Raw genomic sequence first — 27,361 nt, 5'->3', positions numbered from 1 at the left:
CTGCTATTTTCAGTGCCTTTTCAACTCAGTATTCCATCTCTGCTCCTCTTAATTCTATCACTTTTTAAAAAAATAATTATTGTTTTAAAATATTTTTTTGGTCATTTTGCAACAGCAATCCTTTCAGTCACTTTTCTCTCTAGTTTTTAAGCTTCTTAATCTAAATCCTTCAAATTTGCTAACGTAGTCATAATCCATATTAATTACTTTTTCTGCAGAGTGGAGCTCAATGAGTGGAGGTTTAGGACAGCTGTACCTGTGAAGTGTTCACAGGTAACCAACTGTAAGAAAGCAGTGCTACGGATGCAATCTTATATGATTACCAGTGTCTCCAAGGATCCTGGAACTGGAAGCAAGCTCCCTGTAATTCCTGTTTGAAGGCAGGTGAGTATATCTGAGAACACTTCACAACAAGAAACTTGGAGAGTTCCCCATTCAGGAACAGAAATAACAGACAACTGAGCAGGAATTCCAGGTTTTCTCCATTTAGTCTAACACTCTGCATGTTAAATTAAAATCAAGACAACTGGCTGAGTTACCCTAGAATGTGGGCATTCAAGTCCTACTGGTTCCCATGAGATGACAGAAATTAGCATCAGCTTGGAGACTAAAAAGCTGTCAGGTCATGTTTAAGATCCGTATCTTCTCTGGAATTACCTGGTCTGACAATCTGCTGGCCACATGTTCTATTTCTTCTCTTGCTGCAATGGACTGGCCACACCACGGCGCATAGAAGAAATACAGCACAATTTCAGAATCCTGACGAAGGTGATCTGCATAGTCTAATTGTCCCCGAAAAAGATCAATGACTGGAGATCTTGTGGAGAAAAAATTCACTGGAAGCTTTGCTGGCATTGTTACATCTTTTGCTCGGCTGCAGAAAGGAAATTAAGAGTGGTTATTGAGACAGTACAGCAGCAGTTAAAAAGTGTGCCCAAAGCCCTAATTTTTAATCTTAGCAAAGGTCATGCAATGACAAAACTAGAAATTGATACAAATGACTACAACTGACATTATCTGAGTTAGTTTCATGAAGTACCATAAAAATCTGAAGATCACCCTTAACAAGCTTTAGAAAGTTACACTGTGATACCATGCACCATGTTTATGGGTATGTTAGCTCACACTCTTATTGCTGGTTGCTACAGAGCATAAAATTACCAGGAAGAGTGATTTCTTTGGATTTCTTCCCTGGCCTCATCCTCTTTTAACACTTGTACTTTAGGTAACAGCACCCTGATAAGAGAAGAGACACTGGTCATAAAGTTTTGTGATGTAATGTTTATATAAACAGAGACTATTGCCCTGCCTTACGCTTTGCTTTAAAGTATTCTACACTTCTATTCTTTTATACTGTATTAGGAAAAAATATGTGAACATGTGTTAGTTTATTTTATCAATCAGACAAGGGACTGCAAACTGTTCAGTTCACATTTCCTCTTCCATGTAAGGACAGTATCAACAAATAGTCTCAATTTAAAGAGATTATGACAGATTATGTTTTTTGAGAGAAATTAGTTTGACCAATAGTACCAAGAACATAAACCAAACACTCAGGAAACCATTTTCTATCAAACCAGCAATCAAACAATCCACAACTTGGCATTTCCAAGGTGTGCAGAAGTTGTTATGGTATAAACTGCCTTAAATGTAACTGAATGATCATATTTTCTTTTTTATATTCTCTTCATTCCAAAATTTTCCACTAGCTACACACTACAGCAAGTCGAATTAAAAACGGGACTGCAGCACTGTAATGCTCAATTTTGCTGTTGTTCCTTATGTGACAGGAAGTTTTAGGAAAGACTATGCATTCCTTTACCTTGTATCTCAATAAAAAGCTAATGCAAAAGTCTTTTTACCTGATATTTGATCCTTTTCAGGTTACAATTTTAGTAATTGTGATAAAATTATTGAGCCCTGAACACTATCAAAGTCACGTTAAGCAACCTCCTAATAATGCTGCCACATTTTCAAACTTTACAATCATTCTGGTCTGTAAAGAAGCACCTTTGTTTTTACAATACAGGCCCACAAAAGTCACAGCTCTTCTCTCATTTCCAGGTGACTGAGCATACACTTAAAGCTCAACATTTAAGAATCATTTCCAGTATATTTTCTAAAAGTTATGGAAATTCTTAAATCATATGTTAAGAGCCAATATTTGCTTCAAAAAACAGAATTTTGAGACTATTAACTGGTTCCTCACGTTTACAATTCATTAATTCCACTACTCACAAAATTACGCTGGCCTAGTTTCTTCTATGGACTTCTACCTTTGTTCCTTTCCTTCTCCCCCAGTCAGTAACCCAGTAACTCCTTCCCCAACTCTTAGGTTCTTATGTCACCTCACAACCAACACCTCTGGTTCCCTCCCATTCCTGCACCCTACACTTATCCAAACCGCTAACTTCTTCCCGTGATTTCTAACTGCCGGCTGGGCAGGACGCAACACTGATGCGCTACAGCTCTAACTCACAGAGCAGCACACGCACGCTGATGAGCTGCTGAAAGCAACACCCGCTAAGCGTTGCAATCACACTACCACGTACTTCTGCAGAGACGTTAACTAGAATTTCTGCTCTAACTAGTTTAATGAAAATGGACAACCTAAATATGTTTAAAACCTCTGCTTCCTCTACTGAATTAAAGTGAAAGTGGACAATTGGTTCAAGAGTTACAGTGTAAGCCTTAAAAATTGGCTCCAAATTGCAAGGAAGTGTAAAACAGATCAACAGAAGTCCCATGACATGAATGAGATGGGAACTACATGGCTACCTTCAACTATGACAAAAACCTCCAGTAATTATTAAAAAACCAAACACAATACATCAACAGCTACCAGCTTCTTAAGCTGATTTGCTCAGTAGTGTCATCCTCTGCAATACCAAATGCATAACAAAGTACTGCGACGTAATTCCCAGGTTTACAAAGAGAATAGTGCTCTGAACCCTGAAAAATTATACAAGTGTAAACTGAGGATTACATAATAAATAATTATACAAGCATAATAATCACATACCGCTTACTAAAACACTGCATTATTTACCTACCACACAGAACGTATAAAACTTAAACTCATTTCAAGAGAACAACCCAGTAATAAAGGAAAGCACATGCCTGCAGGATCAGTCCCTCTGACTGACAGGTCCTTAGAGTGGGGTTGTCCCCAAAGACATTTGCATAGTGCCAGAAATAATTCAGGTTCTAAACCACAGACTTTCCATAATAATACATGTTAGGTCAGACTTCATTTGGCTACTCCTTGAGGCTCCTGCTGCAATACCTCAAACCCCACAAATGGACTCTCTTGTAGTAAAGGAATTTTCTCTTTCCACACTTTTTATCCATTGGCCTCAAAAGTTATGTCTTGCAAGCATAGTGGTAGCAACTATACTCTGGTGCTGAGACTTACTTGCAAACCGATGCTGATGTGTGGTGAGAAACTATGTACTGTAGTCATAGCTAAGATGTGCAGTTAACATCCTCCAAATAACATGTGGAATTTTTACACTTGAATTTTCTATGTTTCTGACAGCAACAGAATAGGGAATACTTTTCTGATATTAGTTTGTCTATTTAACTACAACCTGAAGAGCCAAACCCCTTTAACCAAACTTCCCGTACAGAGTACAGGGTGGTGAGAAGCACATTCCATTTCTGGGTCTTCAAAAACACAGCTAGCAGTAAAATGAGAGGTACATGCAAGTTTTAAATAAAGGAAAGCAGGTAGAAAACAGAAGCATCATTGTAAGTGTAAAAAAAATAGTTATTTTTTTAGTAATGGACAGTAAAACAGGAAGTTAAGTTCTGCAATCCTTCACCATATGTTCTGTAACATCGCAAGAGCTTTACACTTTCATCTAAATTATCTGGTCTGTGAGACTACTGGAACAGAGGCACTGCTGCTCACAGCACAACTCATTCATAGACTTAAAATTCACTCCAAATAATACATCCTCTGTGGACAGGTGAGAAAAGAAGGTCTTAGTACTTCTCAGAATCAAGTTTTCTTAGAATAAAAATTTGACAGATTCTGGAGAATAGGGAAGTAATCAGATCCTTGCAGCCTTCTCCCACTCCCAAAATTACGCTCCAAATGCAGAAGATGTTCTTAAATTAATATAGTACAACTTGAAGACGTAGCAGTCACCTTGACCTAAAACCCATACAGATCACCGAGATCCCAGTTTAGGCTCCAGCCACGATCTGCAGCGCGTTTACGTGCCCACGGCGCGTCACTCAGCTCCCCCCACACCTCCAGCGACAAACATCTTCTGGCTCCATGTACCCACGAATACACCAGGCCTCAGCAAAACGGAACCAAAGAGACTTTTGCAATGGAGAAAGTTCCAGCTCCCAAAAGCAGCACCACTAGACTGGGGGAAATAAACCCACGAAGCATCCTTCTGTCTGAACCAGGGGCAGGTAATGGGGGTGTCGACACTAACGCGTGAGCCAGAAAAGAACCTGCTTCCCCCCACTCTGTACCCGCCATGCCAACGTGGCCGGCTGAGCGTGCTGAGGAAAGGGTTTCAGCCCGGTGCCGCCTCAGTCCTTCTGTGGCGACGCCAGGTACGAGTCGTTCTCTGGAGATGAGCAAACACAGCTTTCCCTGCACCCGTGCAGCTACCGCCGCACCCCGATGTCCCCCGACGAAGCACGTCTGTCTTAGAAACACCCTCGCTTCTTCCCCACCCCTGGATTAACGCGGGGAGCGGGGGCCTCCCCCCGCCCCGCCAGCCGCTGCCCGGCGCGGGTCCCTGGGCCCCGCGTCCCCCCGCCGCCACACCGCCGAGCCGGCGGCCGCGCTCCCCCGCGACGCGGGAACGGCCGCCGTTGCCATGGGGATCGCGTGCCGGCGGAAGGCGCCTGTCACCCGCCCCGGGAACGGCCGCTCCGGACACGGCCCGGCCCGGCCCCGCGCGGCGCCTCACGGAGCCCGACCATGGCGCGCAGGGCGACGCGCGGCCAGAGCGGGCACAAGGGGTCGCGCCCCGGGAGGAGCCCCGGCCCGGCCCGGCCAGCCCCGCCCCGCCCGCAGGCCCCGGGGCGGGACCCCCGCCGGCCGCTCTGCCCCAGGCCCCCAGGGCACGCACCGCCGCCAGGAAGAGCGGCGGGAGGGCGGGCGGGCGAGCGCTTCCCCCGGCCGGGCCCCGCGAGCCCCGGGTCCGCCCGGCCCGGCCCGGCCCGCTGCCCCGCAGCCGCCCCCCCCTCCATTACCTGCAGGTGACTTTGAGGGCGACGAGGAAGGCGCAGCCCAGCACGATGGCAGCGCCGCACAGCAGCTCGGGCCGTCGCGCCATCTGGGCGGCGCGGGGCCGCAGCCGAGGGGCAGCCACGGGGCCGGAGCCGTCGCATAACGACATCGCCCCGGCCGAAGCGGGGAGGGGTTCGGGCCCCCGGGCCGCTCCCGCTCGCACACGTCTCCCTACCGCCCGCCTGCCAGCCGCGCCGGGCCGGGCGGGGCGGCCCCTCCGCCGGCGAACCCGCCGCCGCCACGTCGCGCCGCACCGAGCAGGCGCAGAGGCGGCCGGGCCCGGCCTGGGCAGGGGGAGGGGGGCCGGGGCGCGGCCCGGCGGCGGCAGACGGGACCCCCGGGGAAGGGGCGGGCAGAGCCGGGCCCGCCGGGGAAGGGCGCGGGGAGCGGGCCCGGCGGCGGGAGAGGCCGTAGCAGGGCTGGCAGCGCCGTGAGGGCAGCGGCGGGCGGCCCTCGCTCGCTCCCCGTCCCACCCGCGGCCTCAGGAAAAACGTGGTGAGAATTATTTCGCTCGGCTCCTGCTACCTGTGCAGGACAGCGTCAAAATTTCCGTCACCGGGATCCGTGAGTAAATAATTGCCCAGGAACTCCTCCCGTTTCTGCGAGGAGCGAGCCCCCTCCGGCAGCTCTTCCCCACCAGCCCGCACACTGCATCATTAAAGCTCTCACACCGTCCTTACAGAATTTCATGTTTAGTTTTGTCTAGAATTACTTCCAATAATTTACAGAGCACTTACATTAAACAATGACAGCATAAAATTCAGAAAACAATTCAGAAAGGCACACGATACAATCAGGTTTTGTCACAGAAATAACAGTGTTCATAGTACTCGATTTTAAGCTCAGTTTATTACAAACAATGTAAAAAATTAGCATTGCAGCAGGTGGTATTTCAAGCACCAAGCTAATTTTGTATGCATACTGTACATCATACTCAAATGTACTTCTGCCTAGCATGTGAGGAACAGTTGCTCTGCGAGTTCCCCTAGCTCTGGCTGAAGCATAAGGTGTTGTTTTAATAGTCGTTGTGCTTTTATTTTGTGAAGTGAAAGGAACACATCATCCAGGCTTGTCATGTGTATGGGTATCACTGAACTTTGGTTCAACACATTTTACATACACAATATATGGCCAATGACTACATTCAAACTACAGAAGTCATTCTTAAAGCTCTTCTAATTATATAAGGTCAGCCAGTAAGAGAGAAAGATACTCTTGAAAGGATGGAGAAATCACAGGGAAAAAAAAAAACGTAGCTTTAGCAATTTTGAGTGAAAGAAGCTTAGGTTTTTTTATTAAAAAAAAAGGAAAAAAATAATTAAATGAACACACAGAGAAAGGTGAAAACATGATCTGCAGAGAAGCCAAAACACAACACAAGCTCCAGCGACTGCAAAACCAAAAGGCTCATCAGTCAGAAGTCACCTCAGGCCCTGACTGGTTTTCCATTTCCTGGGGTCTGCAGGAAATGCAGTTGGAAGTACCATTGACCTTGCAGCTGAGGTGGCTGTTCATGCCTAAATCAAAAGGCTGAAAACATCCCAGCACCACGTAGCTCCAAAATGCTTGTCTACTTTGCAAGTTAGTTGGCTATTTTTGTTATTTTAGTGATGTGATGAGCTAATGACAATACAGAAAACTACAAACAAGCAGCTGGAGACACAAATACCAACTTACTAAGTTTTTAGCTACAGGTGCTCAAGCTTTTGCTAATAAGCAAATCATTGTTTGTTTGTTTTTACAAAATCTCAATCCTGAGAGGCTACATGCAGAAAACAGCTTTGTGTAAAGTTCTCTTTATTACAGGCAACATTAGTCCATACAGTAATACACAATACTGACATACAAGTGTAATCTTTCAAAATCATCATTTAAACAGCAAAGACCAAGAAACAGAATTTTAACTACTTCATTTTCAAAAATTAACTTTTTTTCCTCCCAAGATCCTTTTTCAGTAAATTATATTGAAACATAGAAATAGAGAAAAAATACCCATTCAACATATATTGCAGTTAAATGGTTATTTTGTTTAAAATCTTTAATAAGAAAATCCTTTTTAGCAACCTACATATAGATAAGTAGCAAACTTTGTTTTAAACAAATCCTCTCCATTAAAAGATCTGAAGAATTTTCATCCATCATTTTCTTCTTAGCCCATAACACTCAGTTTTGTAATACCTTGATACCTTAAAGTTTTTCAACTGAAGGACTGATACTAGGGGGCTTCCTAGATATTATAACCTCTCTTCCCCCCCTTCTATTTCCTAACTTTCTGTCCAACAGAAGGTGAGTAAGCACATAATACTTCAGATTTTTTTAATCACCACTCTGTTTCATGAGAGCATAGACAGGTCTGCTCAATCCCCCTAAATCTACTATATTTTGCTGTTCAGGAGGAACAATATATGCCAATAAAAGCAGAAAACCTGCAGCTTTTCTGTCACATGCTTTTGATTATTGTCAAATTTTCTGGTTTATGCTTCCAGCTGATAACATGTATGTGTCATCTCAGTATTAGTTTAAATCTTTAAACAAAAAACTATATTTTCCAAAGTCATTATCGCTGGGAGCAATCAAGTGGTCTTTTCTTGCTTTGCTGAGCTTCATTCTTAAAACTTGTCTTCGCTCTTCCCACTCATGGAGTTCAGCATTTCCATGGGCAAATTTACAGTTGTTTCCTTCAGTGCAAGTACCAGCCATATATCTGTTAAGACAGATTTCAAATAGTGTTTTCATAGAATTATCATGATCACTATTGTACCTAGGTATTTTTTCCTTTTTCCAGACATGTGTTTCAAATACACTAAAATATTAAGGACAAAAAAGAATTGTAAGAGTATTTACTTTTTAAGATGATACTAACTCTGTTTAGCATTTGATTCTATTTTTCTTTCCCGGCTGTCAAGTATTTATAGAGGACAGGAGATGGCTCTTTTCTTTCTGTTCTTCTACTCATACTTTACTAAGTCATTTAATGCCTGAAACTTCTAATTTCATCAGGTCAAATTATCAGGTAAATGAATACCTTATCATTTAACTCATTAAGCTAAAGAACTACTATTGTTAAAAAAATCCAACTAATTAAAAACCAAATTTAAGTAACTAAGGGTAATTAAGTACTCAGTATGACTTGAAAATCTGTTTTATCCTAGTATTTTTGTATTAAGTTATAAGCATGCCAGTTTATATTCACTTTATACTGCATCTCCAAAGTCTGTTAGTGTTCAAAACATGTAAAAGGGGCATGTAAGCTTCTATTCAAAGACTGCAAAAAAAAAAAAGATCTTGCTTTATATATGCTGGGCTATTTCTCAAGATCTCTAAGGATTCAAAATCTTTAACTTGAAATGAAGCAACAAAGGTATCCCTACCAGCAAATTGAATCTTTAATTCCAGAATGCATATTCCAAAGTTTTTAGCCTTCCAAAAAGATTCCAACAGTGGAAAGAACTTTCAACTGATTTACAAAGAATCTACTGCAGTCAGATAAACAGGCTGAATTTAAGAATTAAAGGGTGCAGCAAAACATACAACCGGTGCTGAGGAATACCAACAGGTCTTGGAAGTTCTCTTCCACACATTCATTAACATTTCCAATAACAAATACTCGATTCTAACAAATTTGTTTTGATGCTAACAACATTTCTACTTGCCTTAAAGCTCCAATGTCACTGTCCAGCTAGGTGCTGTTCTTGTGTTCCACCAGCAATTAATATGCAGGTGCCTAAACTTCTAATCATACCAACAATATTTCATGCATCTGCAATAAACTCGCAACCCTTTATTAACATCACAGAAGCAATTAATTTGGTTCCACAATTAGGTACCTTGTCACTCCCGGAGTTCTAACAGTATTAGTTATTAACAGTGTTAAAATACAGTGTATATTAACAGTGTTAAAATACTGTTAATTACTTACTTTCTTGATGAAAGATCTATGCAAACCAAGAAATACTAGAAACATTGTCAAAACTAATAACTGCCTTAATTATTTACACTATGAACTGTTATTTTTAAGCATTTTTGACATCTTAAAAACCACATACCTATCACAAATGCTAAAATATCCAGTTGGAAAGCGATACTGCCAGCAGTTTTGATCGTCCTCAGTGTGGAAAACCTTCTCTTTATGCTTTTCAGAAGAAATGTGACCCTGCCATTGCTTCTCACTATTACAGTTCTTCCCACACATCCAACAGTGAAAATCCACCTGTTTTACAGAGAATTTGAAACAAAACATTAAAAATGCAATACTATAAGCACAGAACTGCTCCTAATACATTTTGAATGTTTATGTTCACCTGTAAACTGTTGTTTACCTAAACAGACACAGTTACTGAAGTTTATGATCACCACTGGCTTTAGAGAATTCAGAACTACTGCTTTACAGCATCAGTCAAAGTTTGCATTTAGTGTAGCCAGCTAAGATCTAAGGAAGCACCAAGAAACTAAGGACACCAATATATGTTGCTGACTGGGGAAAAAAACCCCAAACCTAAAAAACCACATTTGTATTCAGAATTATAGCTACGATTACTTACTGTAACTTCAGCATAGTCAGTTGGCATGTGAATTTGCTTCCCATTTTCTTTGTTTGCTTGAGCAGCTGTATCATCTCCTTTTTCTGGTTTTTGACTTTTTAGCCATATGTCATACAACTGCTCCAAGTCTTGAACTAATGAGAGCAGAAGCTAAAATAAGTAATTAGCAATTAAGGCAAGAGTTTGAGAATACTAGATAAATGACTGAGTTAGCAAGCATAATTCAGTCCCCACCTATTGTAAGAAGAAAAAAGGAAGGACACAATGTAGACAATTACACAGTTTAGAGATAAAAGCCAAGGGCAACATGAATCTCTGGCTACTTACCAAGACCCATTTCTGCCTATCTAGGGGAAAGTAAGGTGTTACACATTTCTGAACAGGCACCCAAAGTACAGATGAAAACTGTGCCACTGTGTATCAGTATCTAAATTTTGAAGTACTAACATAAAGTGTGCTACAGTTTTTGGTAAATTTAGTCTGCTTTCTTGCAGACCATGGTATTATCGTTATGTCATTTATTACTTCCAATTTTTGATTATTTCTCCCCAGTAACACTCTAATGGGATAACAAGTCAAACAGAAAATAAATAGTAATTCCCAGTAAATACACTGGGGGGGAAACTCTTCCACAAATAGCTTTCCTCCACATGTTATCAACAGAATCCTAGTGTGTGTGCACATGGCAATACAAAGTATAAACACCAAACAATATTGCTGCATGTATCATACTATTTGTAAGACATCTAAAAAAATTGATACAAACTACTGTTAAAAAACACATCAGGCAACAAATATATAATACAGTTATTTTTATTTAGTACTGGTTTTGAATACCCAGTCTGGGCTTATTCAAATTTTTTTAAAAAAGGCAGCTGCAAGGTTTACTACAAAAGACAGTGAAAGAAAGTGGATTAAAAAGTAATTGAGGAAGAAGAATGAAAAGCAGAACAGTTAGATTTATAACATGTTAGATTTACTCTTCTACTTACTGCTGTTCTCCTTCATATAGGTCCACATCTCTCTTTCCTCAGGACTGTGAGCAAATGAGCAGTTTCCATCATACTGACATTTCTTGCCTGAAGCAATATGATTACACAACTAGAATGTGAATTAAAAAAAAATCCTTATGAATATAAAGTAAAATAGATGATAGTAGAAAACAGGGTTTTCTTCCAGTCTTGGCTGGTGTTTCCCCTCCCAATCAGACACTTACATCATTTGAAAAAATAGAATCATGTTTATTTTATAAAAAACTCATATACTGTAGTTAGAAAAAGCAAACTTCTGGAAGCAAGTTCTATGACTGCTTTTTGCCCCCTACCAGATTACCAGACCACAGATATGTTTAAACTGTTTCTGAAATATTTACTGGAAACAGTAAGAAGTTATTTAAATCACTAACTTCCACTGATGAGAAAGGGCTTCAGTAATAACATGCGAGACCAGTGCTTCTCTATGGCTGAACTCTGTAAAAAAACCACTATAAACATATCTCACCAAATCCCATAGGAATTTCTGCAGAACTGACAAAACCAGCCCAGTTACTAGTACTTTCCAGGTACCCTATTTTCTTAACTAAAACGTTAGTTTTCAAGTTAACATACATCAAATTGCAGAGGCACTTGTTTCTTCGTGGGAAGAGGACGAATGGTCATCCACTTCTTACGTTCATTAGACATTACTAGCACCACACGGCGATCTTTGGTCCATCTAAAAGATGCATTCAATGAAAGGAAATACTATTAAATAAAGACACACTGTGTACACAGAAGCAGAACCAGGAAAGCTCAGAAAGGTTCTTTATAAAGCTTTCACCATACATTTGAGATTTAACTAAATTCTACTGAAACTTTACCATAACTAATAATTTAAAAAACCTCCAAAAACAGCCACTGAAGTGTTTCTCATTACCAATTATTAACATACGACAAAGAGATGACTGTGTTCTGCTTCAATGTTTTTTTTTTTTAATTCCTTGTATGACTCTTTCCCAAGCAGTAACAAAGTTTCCCGAAAGAGGTTTTAAATGGCTAACAAAACAGTAAAATTTTCACTGTTTGGTCTTACTTACGGGTGTCTTGCCTTTGCACTACAGTATTTTTTGTTTCTGTCTGGCTCATTAACTTGACCATTTCTCCAGCACTGACCACAAACAAACTTCATCTTCAAATTAAGTGATCCATATTTCATTTGGTTCCCAAGGATCTTAAGCCAAAAAAATAACAATAATAATAAAAGGTATTTTGTATCTGTAAAGAAATCCATACATAATTATGAATTACCCCCACAATAAAAGTTTACAACACATGTCCGGAAGCAGATGTTACACTGCATACCTTGTGAGAGTTTAGCTTGTAATTTCAAACTAGACATTTCTTAACAAGTGCATTGTTATTTAACTTATTTCTGATTTAGGTGTACGTACCCAGAAGTTGTGATAATATATACAAACTAAACACATAAACGTCCTACGTATTGAAAAGATAATTAATTGCCCTATGGCAGCTGACTTTGAAATTATATTTAGGTTTTATGTTCTGCCTATGACAGAATAAGCAAAGCAAAAAAGGAATTGCATAGAAGCAAAGGAGGCATTTTAATGTACATGGAGCAAGCTGAAGAAAGCCTACAGCGAAACAGATTATTTGAAGAGAGCATTGAAAAAAACTAGTTTCTGAAATAAGCTACATTATACACAGATATAGAAGAAGAATTATCAAAGTCACTGTAGAATTAGTTTAATGGAAAAATGAAAATACCTGTGATCCATGTGCACTAGCTTCCATGTTCTGCCAGTATTTCTTTGATTCTTGAACAATAGTATCATGTGAAATACCTGTAAAAGAAGGGAAAAAGTTCTTGAGCACTATGACTGTTACAGAATTACAGACATGCTCAAACTGCAATGCTACTGAAGCCCCAAAGCTTTTATCTATTTTTCTTTTTATGTATCATATACATACATATACACACACTCGTGTAGATGTGAATATACATTTACATCCATACACTCACACACACACATTTAAGAATCTCATGAGGGCCTCCAAACCAGAAATGTCACATTGAAAAGCAAACATAGGGTTTTTTAATTACATATTGCTCAAGTAAGTTAAGGTGCATCTTTGAGTATTCATTTAAACATAATGTACTAAACATCTACTGAAAATCTAATCAGAAAAGCTACACTGTGTTACCCAAAATGCAAGCTGACAGACACCAGATTGCCCCTGCCTTCTTTACAAAGGTTTTAAACAAGCACTGTTAATTCGGTTTCAGAAAAAAAAACCATTCTTATAAATACTCTGGCTAAGGTTCCTATTGGAGCCATATTGTAACGCACATACTGTAACATTTACTACTCTAATTCCACACAAATACAGACTGTCATCTGTGTTTGGATTTGAGGGTTGGCAAAATGTTTCTTTCCTGAGGCGGCATTCCTTTACTTCCCACACCTTACATTGAGAAGAGGAACCTCATTCAAAGAGCGGAGACTGAGCTTTAACTGACTTTGGCAAAGCATGAGGGCAGCATGAACACATCATAAAGTAAAAAATATGCCTGCTGTGGCGAATCAAGTTTCTTGGAGAACGCAACCCTTACTTCAAAATAGAAATTACAGTGTAAGCATTTGCTATCCTTGACTTTGTAGGGACAGCTGCTAAGAAAATAACTGTTTTACTTTCACATAAAAACTTCTAAAGGCTCATCCCAGGAGAGACAGAACAGGAAAATCAGCAAAGAAACAGTCATCTCTTATCTCTATTTAACTTTCTTACCCCAAAATTTTCAGGTCGGTATGACATCTTGTGTCAGTATGCCTGTACAAAAATCTAGATAGAAAACTGAAGCAACAAGGAGCCGCCTCTTCAAAGAAGGGACAGGTGAGGAGAAATCACAGACATAACAGGGCAAAAATGCCAGCAGCACTGTAACACATTGGGATTGCCACATTTTTCTTTTTCCACTATGCATCGCAATGATCCAACGGGATTATAATATGTAAAGTACTGCTGTCACACAGAGCAAGGTAGGAAGAATGAGCAACTGTTATGTGGTACAAATTATTTACTGCTAACAGTTTGATTGCTTTTTAAAAAAAAATAAATCATGGAGTTTGGAGCTCATGACCAAGGAATGGACTGTAAGTACAGAGACATGTTGTTCAAAAGCTATCAGCTAGAAATGAAGCAGTAAAATTTGTTATCCTCAAAGAAGTCAACAAAAACAAGCAAGATGAACAAAAGGCAGCCTAAATGTCCTGTGTAAGCAAGAACAGAAAAACAGTTAAGTTTTATCAACGCATACACTAATGAGACACAGAGGAGCAAACTGGAAAGATTTGTTTTCTGACTCATTATGTAAGAATATATAGAATGGCACTAAGCTAAATGAGAGGTTTAACCGTGGAAAAATTTCATTCCTGTTCTGGGGGATGGAGGGAAATGATGGCATAAAATATTTCAAACTTTTCTTTCAGTGCTCTGTGAAAAAGAAATTTGATCAAGATCTTCCAAACTTTGAAGGTTTAAAAATAAAAACAAATCTAGTTTGACTTGGATTTAGTATCTGCTTAAGACTTCTAGTTTTATTTCAAGAAAAAAAAAATGATCATAATGAACAGTTTTGACAGGTTTTATCATCAAAACCTTGCTGATTTTGAACAGCTAGTAGCCTACTCAATACTTTACATCGTATTTACATTCCTGTTTATTGAATATGCTGTATGAAAGATTCCACCAAACTCTAAGTTAATGCACTGATCCCAAGTTGCTAATTTCAGAAGGGAGCTAAAACAAGGAAGAAGTGGCATTACAATGAAGAGTAAAGCAAGCATTTTAGCAAACATACCTGTTTCCTTTTGCATTATCCAGACTTTAAGCTCTACCAGACTGTGAGCATAAAAGCATTTATCCTCTCGTAAGCAGCCATAATGCACCTCATGTCTGCACAGGTCAAGCTGACATCGAACTTGAAAAGGGCGGATTTTGGAATATTTCACCATTGTTTCTCGCAAAATGTGGACAAGGCACCTGTTTTGAAAACAGTCTATTTTAAATATTCCTTAGAATTACTTTGTTCATCTGTGGAAAATCACAGAAAATAAACACCCTTCATCGTATCTTATTCAAATGTCTTTTTAATACTTTTTAGTTGAAATTAGAAAGCCAAAAAAGTTTCCAGAAGGAACAAGTATCTAATTATCATTTCTAGGCTGAGTAAACCAACGTCACGAAACAGTACTCTTGTGAAATCCACAGGTTCCTCTTCTGCAAAGCATTACTGAATTCAATCCAACTGGATCACTGGCTTCCAAGAGGAAAAACATATCATGTCCACTTTCAAGTATATATCCTGATCTAATTACAAACACAAGTACTTACTCTTCTGTACAGCACCATTAAAGAGCTGACGCATCACAGTAACAGCCTAGCTCTTACAGCTGTAGTATTTCCTCAGTATAGGGAAGTGGAGCACAAACAAAGCAATTAAAATGCTCCCACTTATGTTTCCATCATATAAAAATGTAAGTCTATTAATTCTCCAAAACTTATTTAACACTATTACCACTATGAAGCCTTTGTTAATTTTCAAAGGATAATTAAAGACACTTTCCTCACACTATTTTTTATCAACTGAATTAATGAGGACTATGATCTATTTCAGACACTGTAATTAAAATAAACCTGTTCTTAACTGAGTGAAAACTACAGCAAAATAAGTAAAACAGACTGAAGAAAGAGCAAACTTAGGAATTCCTATATTAATTTCTCATCACACTTCTATTTACATCAATGCAGCTCACCACATAGATAAACTATTAACAAACTGACACTGAAACCAGTAAGATTCAAACACGAGGGTGCATACCACTAATTCTGAATGCATTGATAACAAAATAGTTCACTTTCAATTTAGTTACATGAGACAATCCTTGTTCAGTAAGTTTGTCTTATCAACACTGCCAAAGCATAACAGTCAGTTAGCAAGGAAGAGAAGTTAATCAACAGGTGAGAAATGAAAGTCAATATTAAAAAAATGCCCTGAAACCTTTGCTTTTAATTTGAAACTTAGAGATAGTACTTCAGACATACTTGTTATCTTCAAAGTCATGCATAGCAGGGTGAGAACAAGAAGATGAGTTATCCTTGTTCCTTTTGCTTATTATTCTGGGTTTATGATCAAAACATTTCTGGAATACAAAAACAAGTAATTATAGAGTATGTATTTTATAAATTTAAAAATATACCTTACCTTACAGCTTTTAACAAAGACTTCAACTAGTCTCTAATCCAAAACTAGCCACATTATTATTGATTATGCATTTCAAAATTTACAAAATAGTCATGTATGAACCAAAGCATTTTTTTTACAGGTACTTTTATTATCTATTATCATTTTTATTGTGTCATTAGAAATAAAGCAGCACCTCACAAAGAAACATAAATAATCCATGATGTTCTTGAAGAAGTCGGGACACAGTCAAGTTGATCCTTCCATTTCCTCCAAAAAGAGCTTCTCGACTAAAGGCTCCTTTGCGCTCCAGTGTCCACACATCAATCTCCTCTTGGCAATACGCAAACGTGCAATGACCTGGGTATCTGCATTCCTCTTCAGCAGCAACATCTAAAATGATAACATTGAGTATGACATTGTGTTTACACAATTTTCACTGGAAATTCATCTTAAAACTTTCACTATCTCAACTTCAAATACTTTTAATAAAGAAGCTACTTCTTGTTGTAAACATCTCACTTAAGTCTAGCATTCAGAGGCAAAACGTTATGCTGAATGACTTGCCAAAAATGTAAGACTTCTCAGAAAGGCTGATGCACACCTCCATCAACTACTCCTTTCTAGTCTAAGGCAACAATGCTGAGAACCAGAATACCCTTTGCTTAAATACAGCTGTTAATTAATCCACAAGTCATCTTGCTTACTTTGTAAGCAGAGGTTCATACTGCAAAAGTCTAACAAGAATGCTTTTTTGTTGTTGTTTTGAATAGTAGCCCAGCACTTGGCAGAAAAGTTATTCATGATGAACAGTACAAAGTACAGTGCACGTTCTCTAAATAATCACATTAATGGTCAAAATATGGCTCTGCTTACAGCCTTTGAAAATATAAACAAGGCAGTGAACTTCCTTCTCCTCCCAGGAGCAAGAATAAAAACTCATTCTATACTTCACTGTGGAAAAGCTAAACTATATTACTTCAAGTGTAGGCATGAACATCTCACTATCTGTAACACATACCTTTACATATATAATATGGTCCCACATACTGTGTCTTTGTTGGTCTTGGACGTATTTTCTTCCATGATTTATCTTCAGAGTTTTTTATTCTGCCAATTAGAATATCCTTCTTACATTTATGTTCTAAACTGGGATGGTAAGCATAATCCAGTAATTTAGGACCTGAAACAACAACAGAAAATTGCTTATATTTGCATAAATTGCAGCATACTTTTAACATTTCCATACACAGACTGGCACATAAGACCAAAAACAGAGTATACGAACACACTGTATAGAATTCCTACTTGCACCAGCAACTCTGAAGAACCGAAAGTCATTAACAGTCATGTTGAGCAGAACAGAAAAAAACTGAATACTTACAAAAGGACCAGTCTCAGCAAGAAAAAAACCCACAAGTTATTTGGGGAGGGATGCTGTGTTACAAACCTTAAGATTACTTTGGCACAGCAACAAATTGCTGTCTTTTTTTCAAATTCCAAAGCATACATTTCCATAACTAATTTAAAACTTAAATTGCTTATTTATAATAAGTCAATGCAGATGAATTCCAAGGACCAGTAAATGGATCTCTTAAACTTCAACTTTTATTGTATTAGATCAGTTACGATGTTCAGAGACAAAACACGCTAGGTAAGGAGTACACACGTGCCAAAAATCTAAATGCCAATCCCAGACCTTTGTGATTTTGGAAACAAAAATATGCCTAGCTTTAAACTCTGTCTTTAGGATGATACTCAAGTTAAGATTACATTACCACCAAGATGAAGAAATCAGGGAGAGAGTCCGAAGACAAGCAATGCTCAGTGAATTTTGCTATTTAAGGGACTACAAAAACAAGAGCGTGACCCAGTTTCCCTGGATAAGAAGCTGATGAAACAGTACAATTTCAAAAGTAGGTAATAAAAGCAGGGGGCACTTAAAGGCTTTGATAGAGATGCAAAGAAACAGAAGAAATAGATGCTTTGATACAAAAAGTGAAGCTAGGAATATCCTAAGTACTTCCACCAATATTTTATAGCTCCTGCTTTTAACAGAACGTGTTCTATAGTTTTTCAAACATCACTTCATGGATTGTTCTTGTAAAAATAATTTTAAACTAATGTAAAAGTTCTCAAAACTACAATAGTCAGCCCCTAAATATCCCAATACAGTTCTTTATTAGTATATCAATATCAGTGACACCTATAACTTGAAACTTTTAAGATTAGTCTTAATAAAAGCTATTGCCTCTAGAATATGGCTCTGTTTAACAGCAACAGCTCAGGCCTAAAAGATTAGTTATATTAAAGCCTAATACTGGTTAAGATCCTTTGAGTCAATACAGTGGAGTTAATTATTACTAAGGTTTGGAAGCCTCAAGATTATGATTTAGAATTAGTTTGAAAGAACAATAAAACAGATGGGATGTGAAGGTTACCAGGTACTTTGAACTGCGGTTCAATTCCCCATGGCCAATCAGAGAGAGTATTGCAAGTTTTTTTTAGTCTTGAGCAAAGGTGTCATTCTTCACAGTACCCTGGGGGTTGGGAGGAAAGCGAATACAGAATGTGAACGACCTTACATAGTAAACCTACAGGTTGGGGAAAGCGTGTGGTGATTTGTGGTGGTTTTAGGAATCAAGAATCTATTAGGACAAGAAATAAGAAGAAAGAAGATAAAATAGCTGTTGAAACATTTTACCAGTTCCTTAATTGTAAGATTGTACTACATCTGCAAAGAACAAGTCAGGATTAACAGTTTAGAAGTCAACAGTATTTTAACTTATGAACACTAAAATTTTAAATGATGCTTTTTATTTTTTTTAAAAGGTCAACCCAAGTGAGTCCAAAAGCCCCTTACCTTTTTTGACAAAACATAACTGGCAGGCCTGTCTCAGGTCATGTGTGCCTTCTAATGGGTTTCTTCCCGCAAGTGCTGAAGATACAGGTATATTAGCAGTTACACTGCTAAAAACATTTGAAAAGTCATTTCTAGTTTGGCCTGCAATTCCCATGTAATTTTCGGACCCAAACAAACTACTGGGGCCATTTATCTGTTGGAAGAAAGCGTATTTTTCTTGATCCATATAATTTATCTACAATTCAAATTTAACCTACTGATATTATTCTTCAAAGCATAAGAAAGACTACACACAAAAAAAATCATAATACAAACTTAATCACATGTCTTAAGAAGGGGACACCGAGATCTTACAAAAGCTGTATACCCAGCACAGACTAAGCATGTAACAAGACCCAATCAGGTACAGTGAGAACAGCAGCACTTGCCAGGCTAATTATTACTCCATCCTGGTTCACAAGGATGCAACCCTTCATGCCACACTTGCCCACATAATCAATGGCCAGCAGCATGACTGAAAATATACAGCGTGACTAGAATACAGAGACCAGACAGATTCGCAGACAAAAGACGATCTCTGCTCTGCTCCTGTGCTAGGACAGTTCTCCAAGATTCCTAATATTTGGCACTTAGACCGTAAGAGATTTTCTGTTTCTTAGGTTGGTTATTTTACACCTCCACAGTATTTTACAGCAAGTTCCTCAGAATGGGAAAGACAGCAGTCAAAGTTTGCATACAGAAAACAACCTTTGTAAATCTTTTCTTGTGTTGAATTGCTGTTGCTGTGAACTACTGTACAACTGTTTTTCAAGCCAGATTCATATTTTAACAGTAAAAGTGCCATTTTTAAAAAATAGAAACTTCTACTGTAAAAATTGAGATCCATGTTAAGCCTTCAACATTTGAACTGATGTGAAAGAAAACATGAAAAATACTTACAAACAACGGGGAATTATTGCTGCTGAGTGTTGGTGTTCCATCTCTAGAAGCTGAACTTGAGAGGTCTAAAGGAATAAAAAGAAGTTTTAATTATTTCAGTTCCCCAGAACATCCTATGCAAAAAATCATTTATCATTCCTGAGAACTACAATTATCAAAGGTTTCTTTTTTTGACAAACACCAAAGGTTTTTTTATTGCCGATTATTTTTTTCAGTAATGCAAAAGCCCCGTGTAAACATCTGGGCTGAAAAATTACTAGGTAATCATCTTCAATATAACCATCTGATTAACATCAGCAGTAGCTTCACAGATATATGCTGAGGCAACATGAAGATACTTGCGCAGTACAAAAAGGGTAGCTAGATAAGCAATTCCTGGCTATCAAAAATGAAAGATGGTTAAGAGAATTCTTCTATTTTTAATTTTATTTTGTAAATTTGGCTTCATTCTAAAGAGAGCATGCTCCTGTAACACTAGTAATTAAAGATAAAAATTTTATTTCATCTTTTCTAGTTCATTGACTATTTATATCTTGTTATTTCACATACCTGATTTCACTACATAATTATAGTCCATAGAGTCTGAACCCAAACATGTAATACTGGTATCTTTTCAGAGTACACAGTTATAGTAGCCTTTTAAAATTCCATTGCCAAATCATCAGAAATGGTTTAAGCTGTAAGAACAGCTTTGTTTGGGAAAAAAAAAAGTTTGAAGGAACACAGTTCCTTCTTTATTCTTATTCACCTGAAACAAATAACTTACACAATAAATGCAGAAAAACTGACCAGTAGGAGCTTGGAGCATGCTTATGCAGAATCCAAGCAAAAAAAGCTGTATTTATAAATTCTTATGTACAACCAACACTGATTATCAATACTCTCAAAAACTGTGAGCACAGATCAGATGTTATGCGTTAAATATTACTGAACAGTTGTGAAAACTCATTTGTTAAAAAAAAAAGCTCTCTCTCATCATAAAAGGTTAAATATTAAGACTCATTTCTTACCTCTTTTTGGGTCACTGATTGAAAAGGTGCTTAATGGTGAACAAAAATTTTCCAGTGAAGAAGCCAAAGGCTGTGAAAAGATTTCTGAAAGAGAAGGTGAAGGAACAAATCCTGCACTAACTGGCAGTGTCCCCAACAAAGATGCAGAGAAAGGTACACTAGGAGCTACGCTTCCTGCAGGAATAGGTCCTCTGGCACCTGTAGTTTGCTGGAAAAAATTTAAAAAGAATGTCCACACAGGGCAAAAAAACTCTTAAGAACACAATCTGCAATAGTGTTTCTTTTAGTAAAGTTTCTGCAACATTTGTGTAAACCTACTGAAAAACAATAATAAAAGGTACACTACAGCACTGTTACAGAGCTACAGTACACACAGAACTACAGCAATCAAACCCTATGCAATGCCCTACTGCCAGAAGTTATCCAGGAATCAACCACTTCAAATTTCAGTTAGCTGAAGTTCATTAACTTATTAACAGATTTGGATATTTTTATGAATCAGATCAGAGCTGAATTTCCAAATTATGTTAAAAACATAAGACAACAGGGAAGAGTAGGAAGAGTCAGAAATTGACATTTTTTTTTTTTCTAAATAAGGAGAATATAACTCTTTACTGTACCGCAATTTGAATTAAGAGTTAGCTTTGAAATAGATCTTCGGATATAATCAAATAATACCATGTTCTGCAAAGACCAGATCACATTTTTTTTCCCCTCCATGGAAAATAACATATTCTTCTGCACACCTTTGCTAAGGACATTCCAAGTGGGGCAGTTTCCCTCCATTCTCCCTGTAATCCCAGGAAGCTCCCCCCTTGTCTGGAGGGTGACCAAATAGGTCTGCACAGAGTTTGGCCAACATGAAACTCCCTCTGTTCCCCAAGTTGTTAGCCTACAACTCATTCAAGATTCTACACTACACGAAACTGCAGTCTATCTTGGAAGATGGTATTTCCTCCTGTTTTCACTATGGCAGACTTCCTAGGAAGTTCTTAAAAATAATTATTTTCTACATTTCTGAAATACTTTCTACAAAACAAAGTGCATAAAACAGAAAGTTAGATGCCCAAGCATTTTTAATTTAAAAATTTACAACTGCATCCACAGCTGAATGAATTAAAATCACAACTAATTGAAGAATTAAATATGCCACAGCCTCATTTAAAACTGCAATACTAAGGGCTTCAAATGACTGGCAGGGCCACAGCAGAGAGTCAGTAACCTTGCTGATGAGTTCAGACATCTCTGCTCATCAATCAGAGCTCTCATTCTGAGTAAGAGGTGAGGAACTGTGTACGCTTCACAGTCTGTTCTAGCTCTGGAATAATGGTGTAATTAAGAACAACTTTTCACGTGTCTAAATTTCTCTAATAATCTCTTCTAAAAATGTAAAAAGTTAAATTCATGACGGTCTAACTATTTCCAGTTATCCAGGAGGTGGATCTGGACAAAGCTCTGATCACACACATATTAGTGAATGCACTGAATGACCATGGTGCAAGTACTACTGTCCTGCAAAGCTACTAGTGTATGTTTAACTATAGTTTATACAGCTACAGGGGGGCCCCTCCAACATGCTCTCAGGCTGTGAGAGGGTTTATTTGAACCAAAAAAATAATAACAAATACACACTAGCCTAGACTTCAAATGCCTACTTCACTTTTCACAGTACTTCCTGGAAGTAGTATCCCTCCCACTGTGGCAGCATTGGTAGTAACATAGCAGTATTTCTGAAGTAGTATCTCTCCCCCAGCAACCTCACTCAGGTTTTCCAACATGTAAAACCAATGTCATTGTCCTTGTAGCCCTCCTGGGTCCTGGTAGCTTTACAGTCACATTTACAAGAATCTGCACCTGGGAAAATCAACCCAACTAAGCACAAATACAGCTCAGTGTAACTAGGAAAGGTAACACATTTCACTACCAGCCCACTTGATAAAAATACAAGATCTCACTCGTAAGGACAGTCTTTTGAGAAAGAAAACAAACAAAAAAGTCTTACCATTACATTTTCATCTGGATCAGGCACAGAATCAAGTAATTCATCAAGTTCTTCCCCAATAATTATATCTCCATCTCCACAATCTAAACATGCTTCTGGCATAGAGAAAGAAACATTCCCTCCATTTGCCAACACTGCAGAAGGCAAAGAAACCTTTTCCACTTGCAGAGGCATAACAGAAGATAGAGATGGTACAGGTACTGATGACACTTTAGACACTTCAGAAGCAAAGTTTGATGAAGAAGCAGCAGAAACCTTCTCTTGCTTCTGGTCAGATAAATCTGAAACAAGTAAGATGGGAATGACTGGAGCTTTTGTTCAAAGATGTAAAAGTATCTTGCATAACCTTTACCCTGACAATGGGGGGTGGGGAGGGAGTGGAGAAACACAGAGAATGTTTAAGCAAAACCACATTAAATGTTTTCAGCTTCCACTAACCTTCAATTCATGTGTCCCTATATATCAGTGTTTATGTATTACTCAAACTATACAAGACAGGAAAAGTTACAGACCTGATACTTTACTAAATCTTTGCTATATTCTCCCGTTTCTATTTTTCCAAGGTAAGGAGAACAGTATGAGACTATCACTATAGGAGCAATCACAATCACATGAGGTTAAGGAGACCAAAAGGAAATTTGCTCAGCCACTTAAATACGTAGTTTTAGAGGTAAACAGATCAGACTTTACACTACAGATCTTTCAAAGGACACGAATTGTCTCACAAAATTTTGTAACAAATATAAAAAGATATGCATGGCATATCTACTTCCTACCATTAATATTGTAACATAACAAGACTCACCTAACTCAATATCTTCTACAGAAGAAGAATTCTGTAAGTGAGAAAAAAATACCTCTCAGCACTTTGCACAAGAGCCATTAAAAATTTTCAAATACATATCTACAGACCAAGAATGTAAGTTCTCAAATTTAGGTTTTATAAAATTTGAAATTTATGAAATCTTAAGGAATTTAAAGGTCAAATCATTTTTTAGATAAAGCATCCATTTGCAGACTGAAATTCACTCACGGTATCACTAAAAATCTGCAACCAACCAACAAAAGTGAGAGTGATACTTCAGGGAATGAAAGAGTCTAAACAGTATCTTAAATGAGCTGTTCCTACGTTTCCTCATTCATTTACAGCTAAATTGTCTACATCCCCATGAAAAAAGTCTGTAAGATAAAGATGAACTCCTCTTCATTACTGCTAATCAGACACATCACAAATAGCAAGATAAACACAAGTTCAGCTGCTAGTGAAGGACAAATTTGGACAAATGCATAAACTGAAAGGGATTTTATCCCAGCACCCTTCACTTTGATAACTGTCAACAAAATAAATAAATAAAGCACATTAACTATGCCCTTGCCTCAAAATGGTAAAAGTAAATATATTCATTGCACTGCAGTTAATATTGTAGCTAACATTTATTCTACAAAGGTAACTTGGATGATGATCTTATGTACTAGTCTGCCATAAATATAGAGCAAATCTGAAGATCGACAGAACCCTAAAGTCCAAAATAACATCTTATATAAAATGTCAATTACACCATTTTCACTTCATCATCACAAAATTATGAAACAATTATTCCCCTCAGTTTAAAATCAGCTTGCACTTGGAACATGTAAAACCTTACCTGAGTTGATACATCACTACAAACTGAATTGGAGGAGGGTGGCTGCAATGGAAAGAATACCTTCATTAAATACAAAATTGATATAAAGAGAGGGAAACCTCAATGTAAAATGTTAAAATAAAATCTTACCTTTGCTCTTACATATGCTTTCCTTATTTTTAACCCTAGTTTTTGAGCTAGTTCTTGGGTAAGCTTAATCACACTTTCATCCTAAAAGACATAAATAAAATTTCATCATTTACATGTACTGTCATCTAGTCAAGACATCTGTTTACATCTCAGTCTATATTCTGCAAGATCCCTATATGCAGGATGTCTCATAATGCATTTTTATTCTTTCACAAACATATGGGACTGCAAGCTAATGCTGAAAAATACATCTACCCTCAAGCAAAATTACTCCAATTTTTTGAATTTAAAAAAAGCCAGAAAATAGACAGTATTCTTCTATTTATTTGAATTTTAAATAATGTACAGATTTTTCCAAAACCAGAGAAGTTCAGAGAAGTGGGTTTTGTGGGTGGGTAACTTTTGTTTATTTTGAGGAGGGTGTTTGTTCTTTGAGGGGATGGGGTTTTTTCTGACGTTTTGTTTTTACACAAATTGAGGGCCACATTTCTGATTACCTTAATGTCAGTTACCACATAACGCTGCTGAATATTTAATGAGAACTCCATATTTTGGCAATAATTGCATCACGCAGCTAGAAAAGTTGAGTTAAAAACCTGGTCATATTTCACTCTGTCCTATAGTTCTAACAACTATCCATTTAAATTAAAGACTTAGTTTTCAGAATGTGTCCTACAGCTAGAAAAAGCTATTTATAAAACTTATATAAAGGCATATAAACCTTAAGCGAAAACACTGAGATCTGGAGGTGCAAAGTGAGGATCCAAAGTACAAGTTACACATTCAGACAAACCGCTTGTATCTTTGGAAACAGAACCAAAACCTTCTCTATATCAATAAATAAACCTATGCTCAACAGTTGTCTAGCCATTTCACTGTAACTTTGATGTAGAAAGGTGGAAAAAATGCAAGACAGTATTCTGCCCTGTGATCAGTCTATTTTGAGCAAAGCATGTAAAGTTTCAGCAGCAGCATTTTAGTTCAAATCAGGAATGCACTTCTGAAATGAAATCTTAACCACCCTCTCTCACTGCATTGTAGTTTGCATTATGAAGGGTCTCAAGAGAGCTAAATTAGATTCATGTTGGATGAAGTAAATCGACAGTTCTGCAGGAGTGCACTTGATGCGTCCCGACTCTTTAAAAAAAACCCCAACAACCCAAAATGCCATAAACAACCATGGAAATCAGATCCTCAGGACAAGCATTTCAGGCTACAGGTCCTCTCCCATTATACCACACACTGCTCACTAGTATAGGTGTAGCCTAAGATTAGAGGTGCACAGTAAGTGATTCACATGAAGGACAATGCACAGATAAGAATGTTACTAAATGCTTGGAAAGCTAAAATACAGTTATCAAAAGAATCAATATTGTACATTATAATTACAGGTGGGTTTTCTCTTTATATTATGAGTATACTTCTGTCTGTAGAGAATTTTAAACAACTAATTCAGTGGTTCTAGTGTTCACTGCAAACATTTATGGCACTTGACCTTCACTGCAAAGTGACGATTTCTTTTGCTGAAAGTTAACACAACAAACCAAGCTTGGGGACTATAATCTCTGCTATCAGTCTTCACTTCCACAACAAAAAATAACTCTTAGAGGAATAAAAAAATATTTTACTGCATTAAAAAAACAAAACCAACCAAAAAACCTTCAATGTTGATGTAAGTATATGTTTTCTGTACTAAATCTTTTAAAATAATCAATATAATTTACCTACCTGCGGCACAGCAAGAGAACATTTTGCTACAGCATCATAAGCCTTCTTATACCTTCCTAGCTCATTCAAAGCTTTTGCTTTCCGATAGAGAGCTCTGAAATTGTTTTCATTCAATCTTAATGCTATCTCACAGTCTTCTAGAACTTTTTCATGCAATCCCTACAAGAAGAAAAAAGAAAAAATCAGAACTATTATCATCAAAATAGTGAATTTAAACTGTATTAGATGAAGGTATTGAAAACATTCACCAAGGCCACTGCACACTGCATGTACGAGTTTTGCCAAGTCACCAACTTACACAACTTAAAACAAGCAGGGTCATCATTCATGCAAAATCCAATAATAGTTATAAAGACAATTTAGCTCTTTCACAACAGCCATCTTATTCCACAGAGAAAGCAGAAGACTCAGGTGCAATCAGCAGTATAAATGAATAAAAATACTGTTCCATCAATTTCCAAGCTGTATGACTTTTATGTTAATATTCTAGTAACTAAAAATATCTTGATGATTATACTTTTAAAAAGAAGCTGTTAAAGAATATACCAAAATGATGATCTGAAACATGACAATTCTCAAACCAACACCAAGAGCTTTTCACTCACTAGGAAACTTTCCATGTCTCGTACTGTTAGCACATTGTTCTTGAGAAATCATACAGTTTAAACAGAAACTTACCATATTTGAAAAACATGCTATCCTGTTCACATGCAGCTTCTCTAAAATATCATCAGAAACATGGATTTCTTCAGAATTAGCATAATCAGCTATGTTTATAGCTTCTGTATAGTGACTCAGTGATCCTCTCCAATCGCCTTCTCGATACACATCATTCCCTTCATTAAAAAGATTTCTAACAAGCTCTCGTATAAATAACTGAAACAAAGAAAAGAAACTCATCAATAGCAATTGTTATCTTCCATATTTCCAAATAGAAAATTTATACTTGTAACTTCACAGAATCAAAATTAAATGCAAAACTGTTGTCTATATTAGTATTTTT

At 37.8% G+C, this 27,361-nt stretch overlaps 2 protein-coding genes across 6 annotated transcripts in view; both read right to left on the bottom strand.

Annotated features, from left to right (window-relative positions):
* TXNDC11 (thioredoxin domain containing 11) overlaps positions 1-5,451 on the bottom strand; it is a 29,185-nt gene extending 23,734 nt beyond the window's left edge. For 2 of the 4 annotated variants that reach the window (XM_074840867.1, XM_074840869.1), the window contains exons 1-3: positions 5,224-5,451; positions 1,162-1,236; positions 658-874 (exon numbers count right to left, since the gene is read on the bottom strand). In XM_074840867.1, coding sequence (XP_074696968.1) covers positions 658-874; positions 1,162-1,236; positions 5,224-5,369 — 438 coding nt within the window. In that variant the 5' untranslated portion in view covers positions 5,370-5,451. Of the gene's footprint in view, positions 1-657; positions 875-1,161; positions 1,237-5,223 lie in introns of those variants that run through there. The other 2 variants (XM_074840868.1, XM_074840871.1) reach the window with 2 other exon arrangements.
* A 485-nt stretch (positions 5,452-5,936) lies between these two features.
* The window catches only part of ZC3H7A (zinc finger CCCH-type containing 7A), a 30,144-nt gene continuing 8,719 nt past the window's right edge, over positions 5,937-27,361 (bottom strand). Inside the window, exons 4-23 of one of the 2 annotated variants that reach the window (XM_074840281.1) lie at positions 27,037-27,234; positions 26,359-26,517; positions 24,631-24,711; positions 24,502-24,543; positions 23,661-23,691; positions 22,856-23,136; positions 20,854-21,061; positions 19,844-19,908; positions 18,905-19,097; positions 17,063-17,224; positions 16,238-16,434; positions 15,903-16,000; positions 14,659-14,840; positions 12,564-12,640; positions 11,876-12,009; positions 11,409-11,514; positions 10,794-10,902; positions 9,802-9,935; positions 9,307-9,470; positions 5,937-7,964 (exon numbers count right to left, since the gene is read on the bottom strand). In XM_074840281.1, coding sequence (XP_074696382.1) covers positions 7,775-7,964; positions 9,307-9,470; positions 9,802-9,935; positions 10,794-10,902; positions 11,409-11,514; positions 11,876-12,009; positions 12,564-12,640; positions 14,659-14,840; positions 15,903-16,000; positions 16,238-16,434; positions 17,063-17,224; positions 18,905-19,097; positions 19,844-19,908; positions 20,854-21,061; positions 22,856-23,136; positions 23,661-23,691; positions 24,502-24,543; positions 24,631-24,711; positions 26,359-26,517; positions 27,037-27,234 — 2,811 coding nt within the window. In that variant the 3' untranslated portion in view covers positions 5,937-7,774. Of the gene's footprint in view, positions 7,965-9,306; positions 9,471-9,801; positions 9,952-10,793; positions 10,903-11,408; positions 11,515-11,875; positions 12,010-12,563; positions 12,641-14,658; positions 14,841-15,902; positions 16,001-16,237; positions 16,435-17,062; positions 17,225-18,904; positions 19,098-19,843; positions 19,909-20,853; positions 21,062-22,855; positions 23,137-23,660; positions 23,692-24,501; positions 24,544-24,630; positions 24,712-26,358; positions 26,518-27,036; positions 27,235-27,361 lie in introns of those variants that run through there. The other variant, XR_012625176.1, reaches the window with a different exon arrangement.

This window comes from Strix aluco, chromosome 15 (genome assembly GCF_031877795.1).
Source record: "Strix aluco isolate bStrAlu1 chromosome 15, bStrAlu1.hap1, whole genome shotgun sequence".
NCBI classification, from domain to species: domain Eukaryota; kingdom Metazoa; phylum Chordata; class Aves; order Strigiformes; family Strigidae; genus Strix; species Strix aluco.
This window is presented reverse-complemented; position numbering and strand designations above follow the sequence as displayed.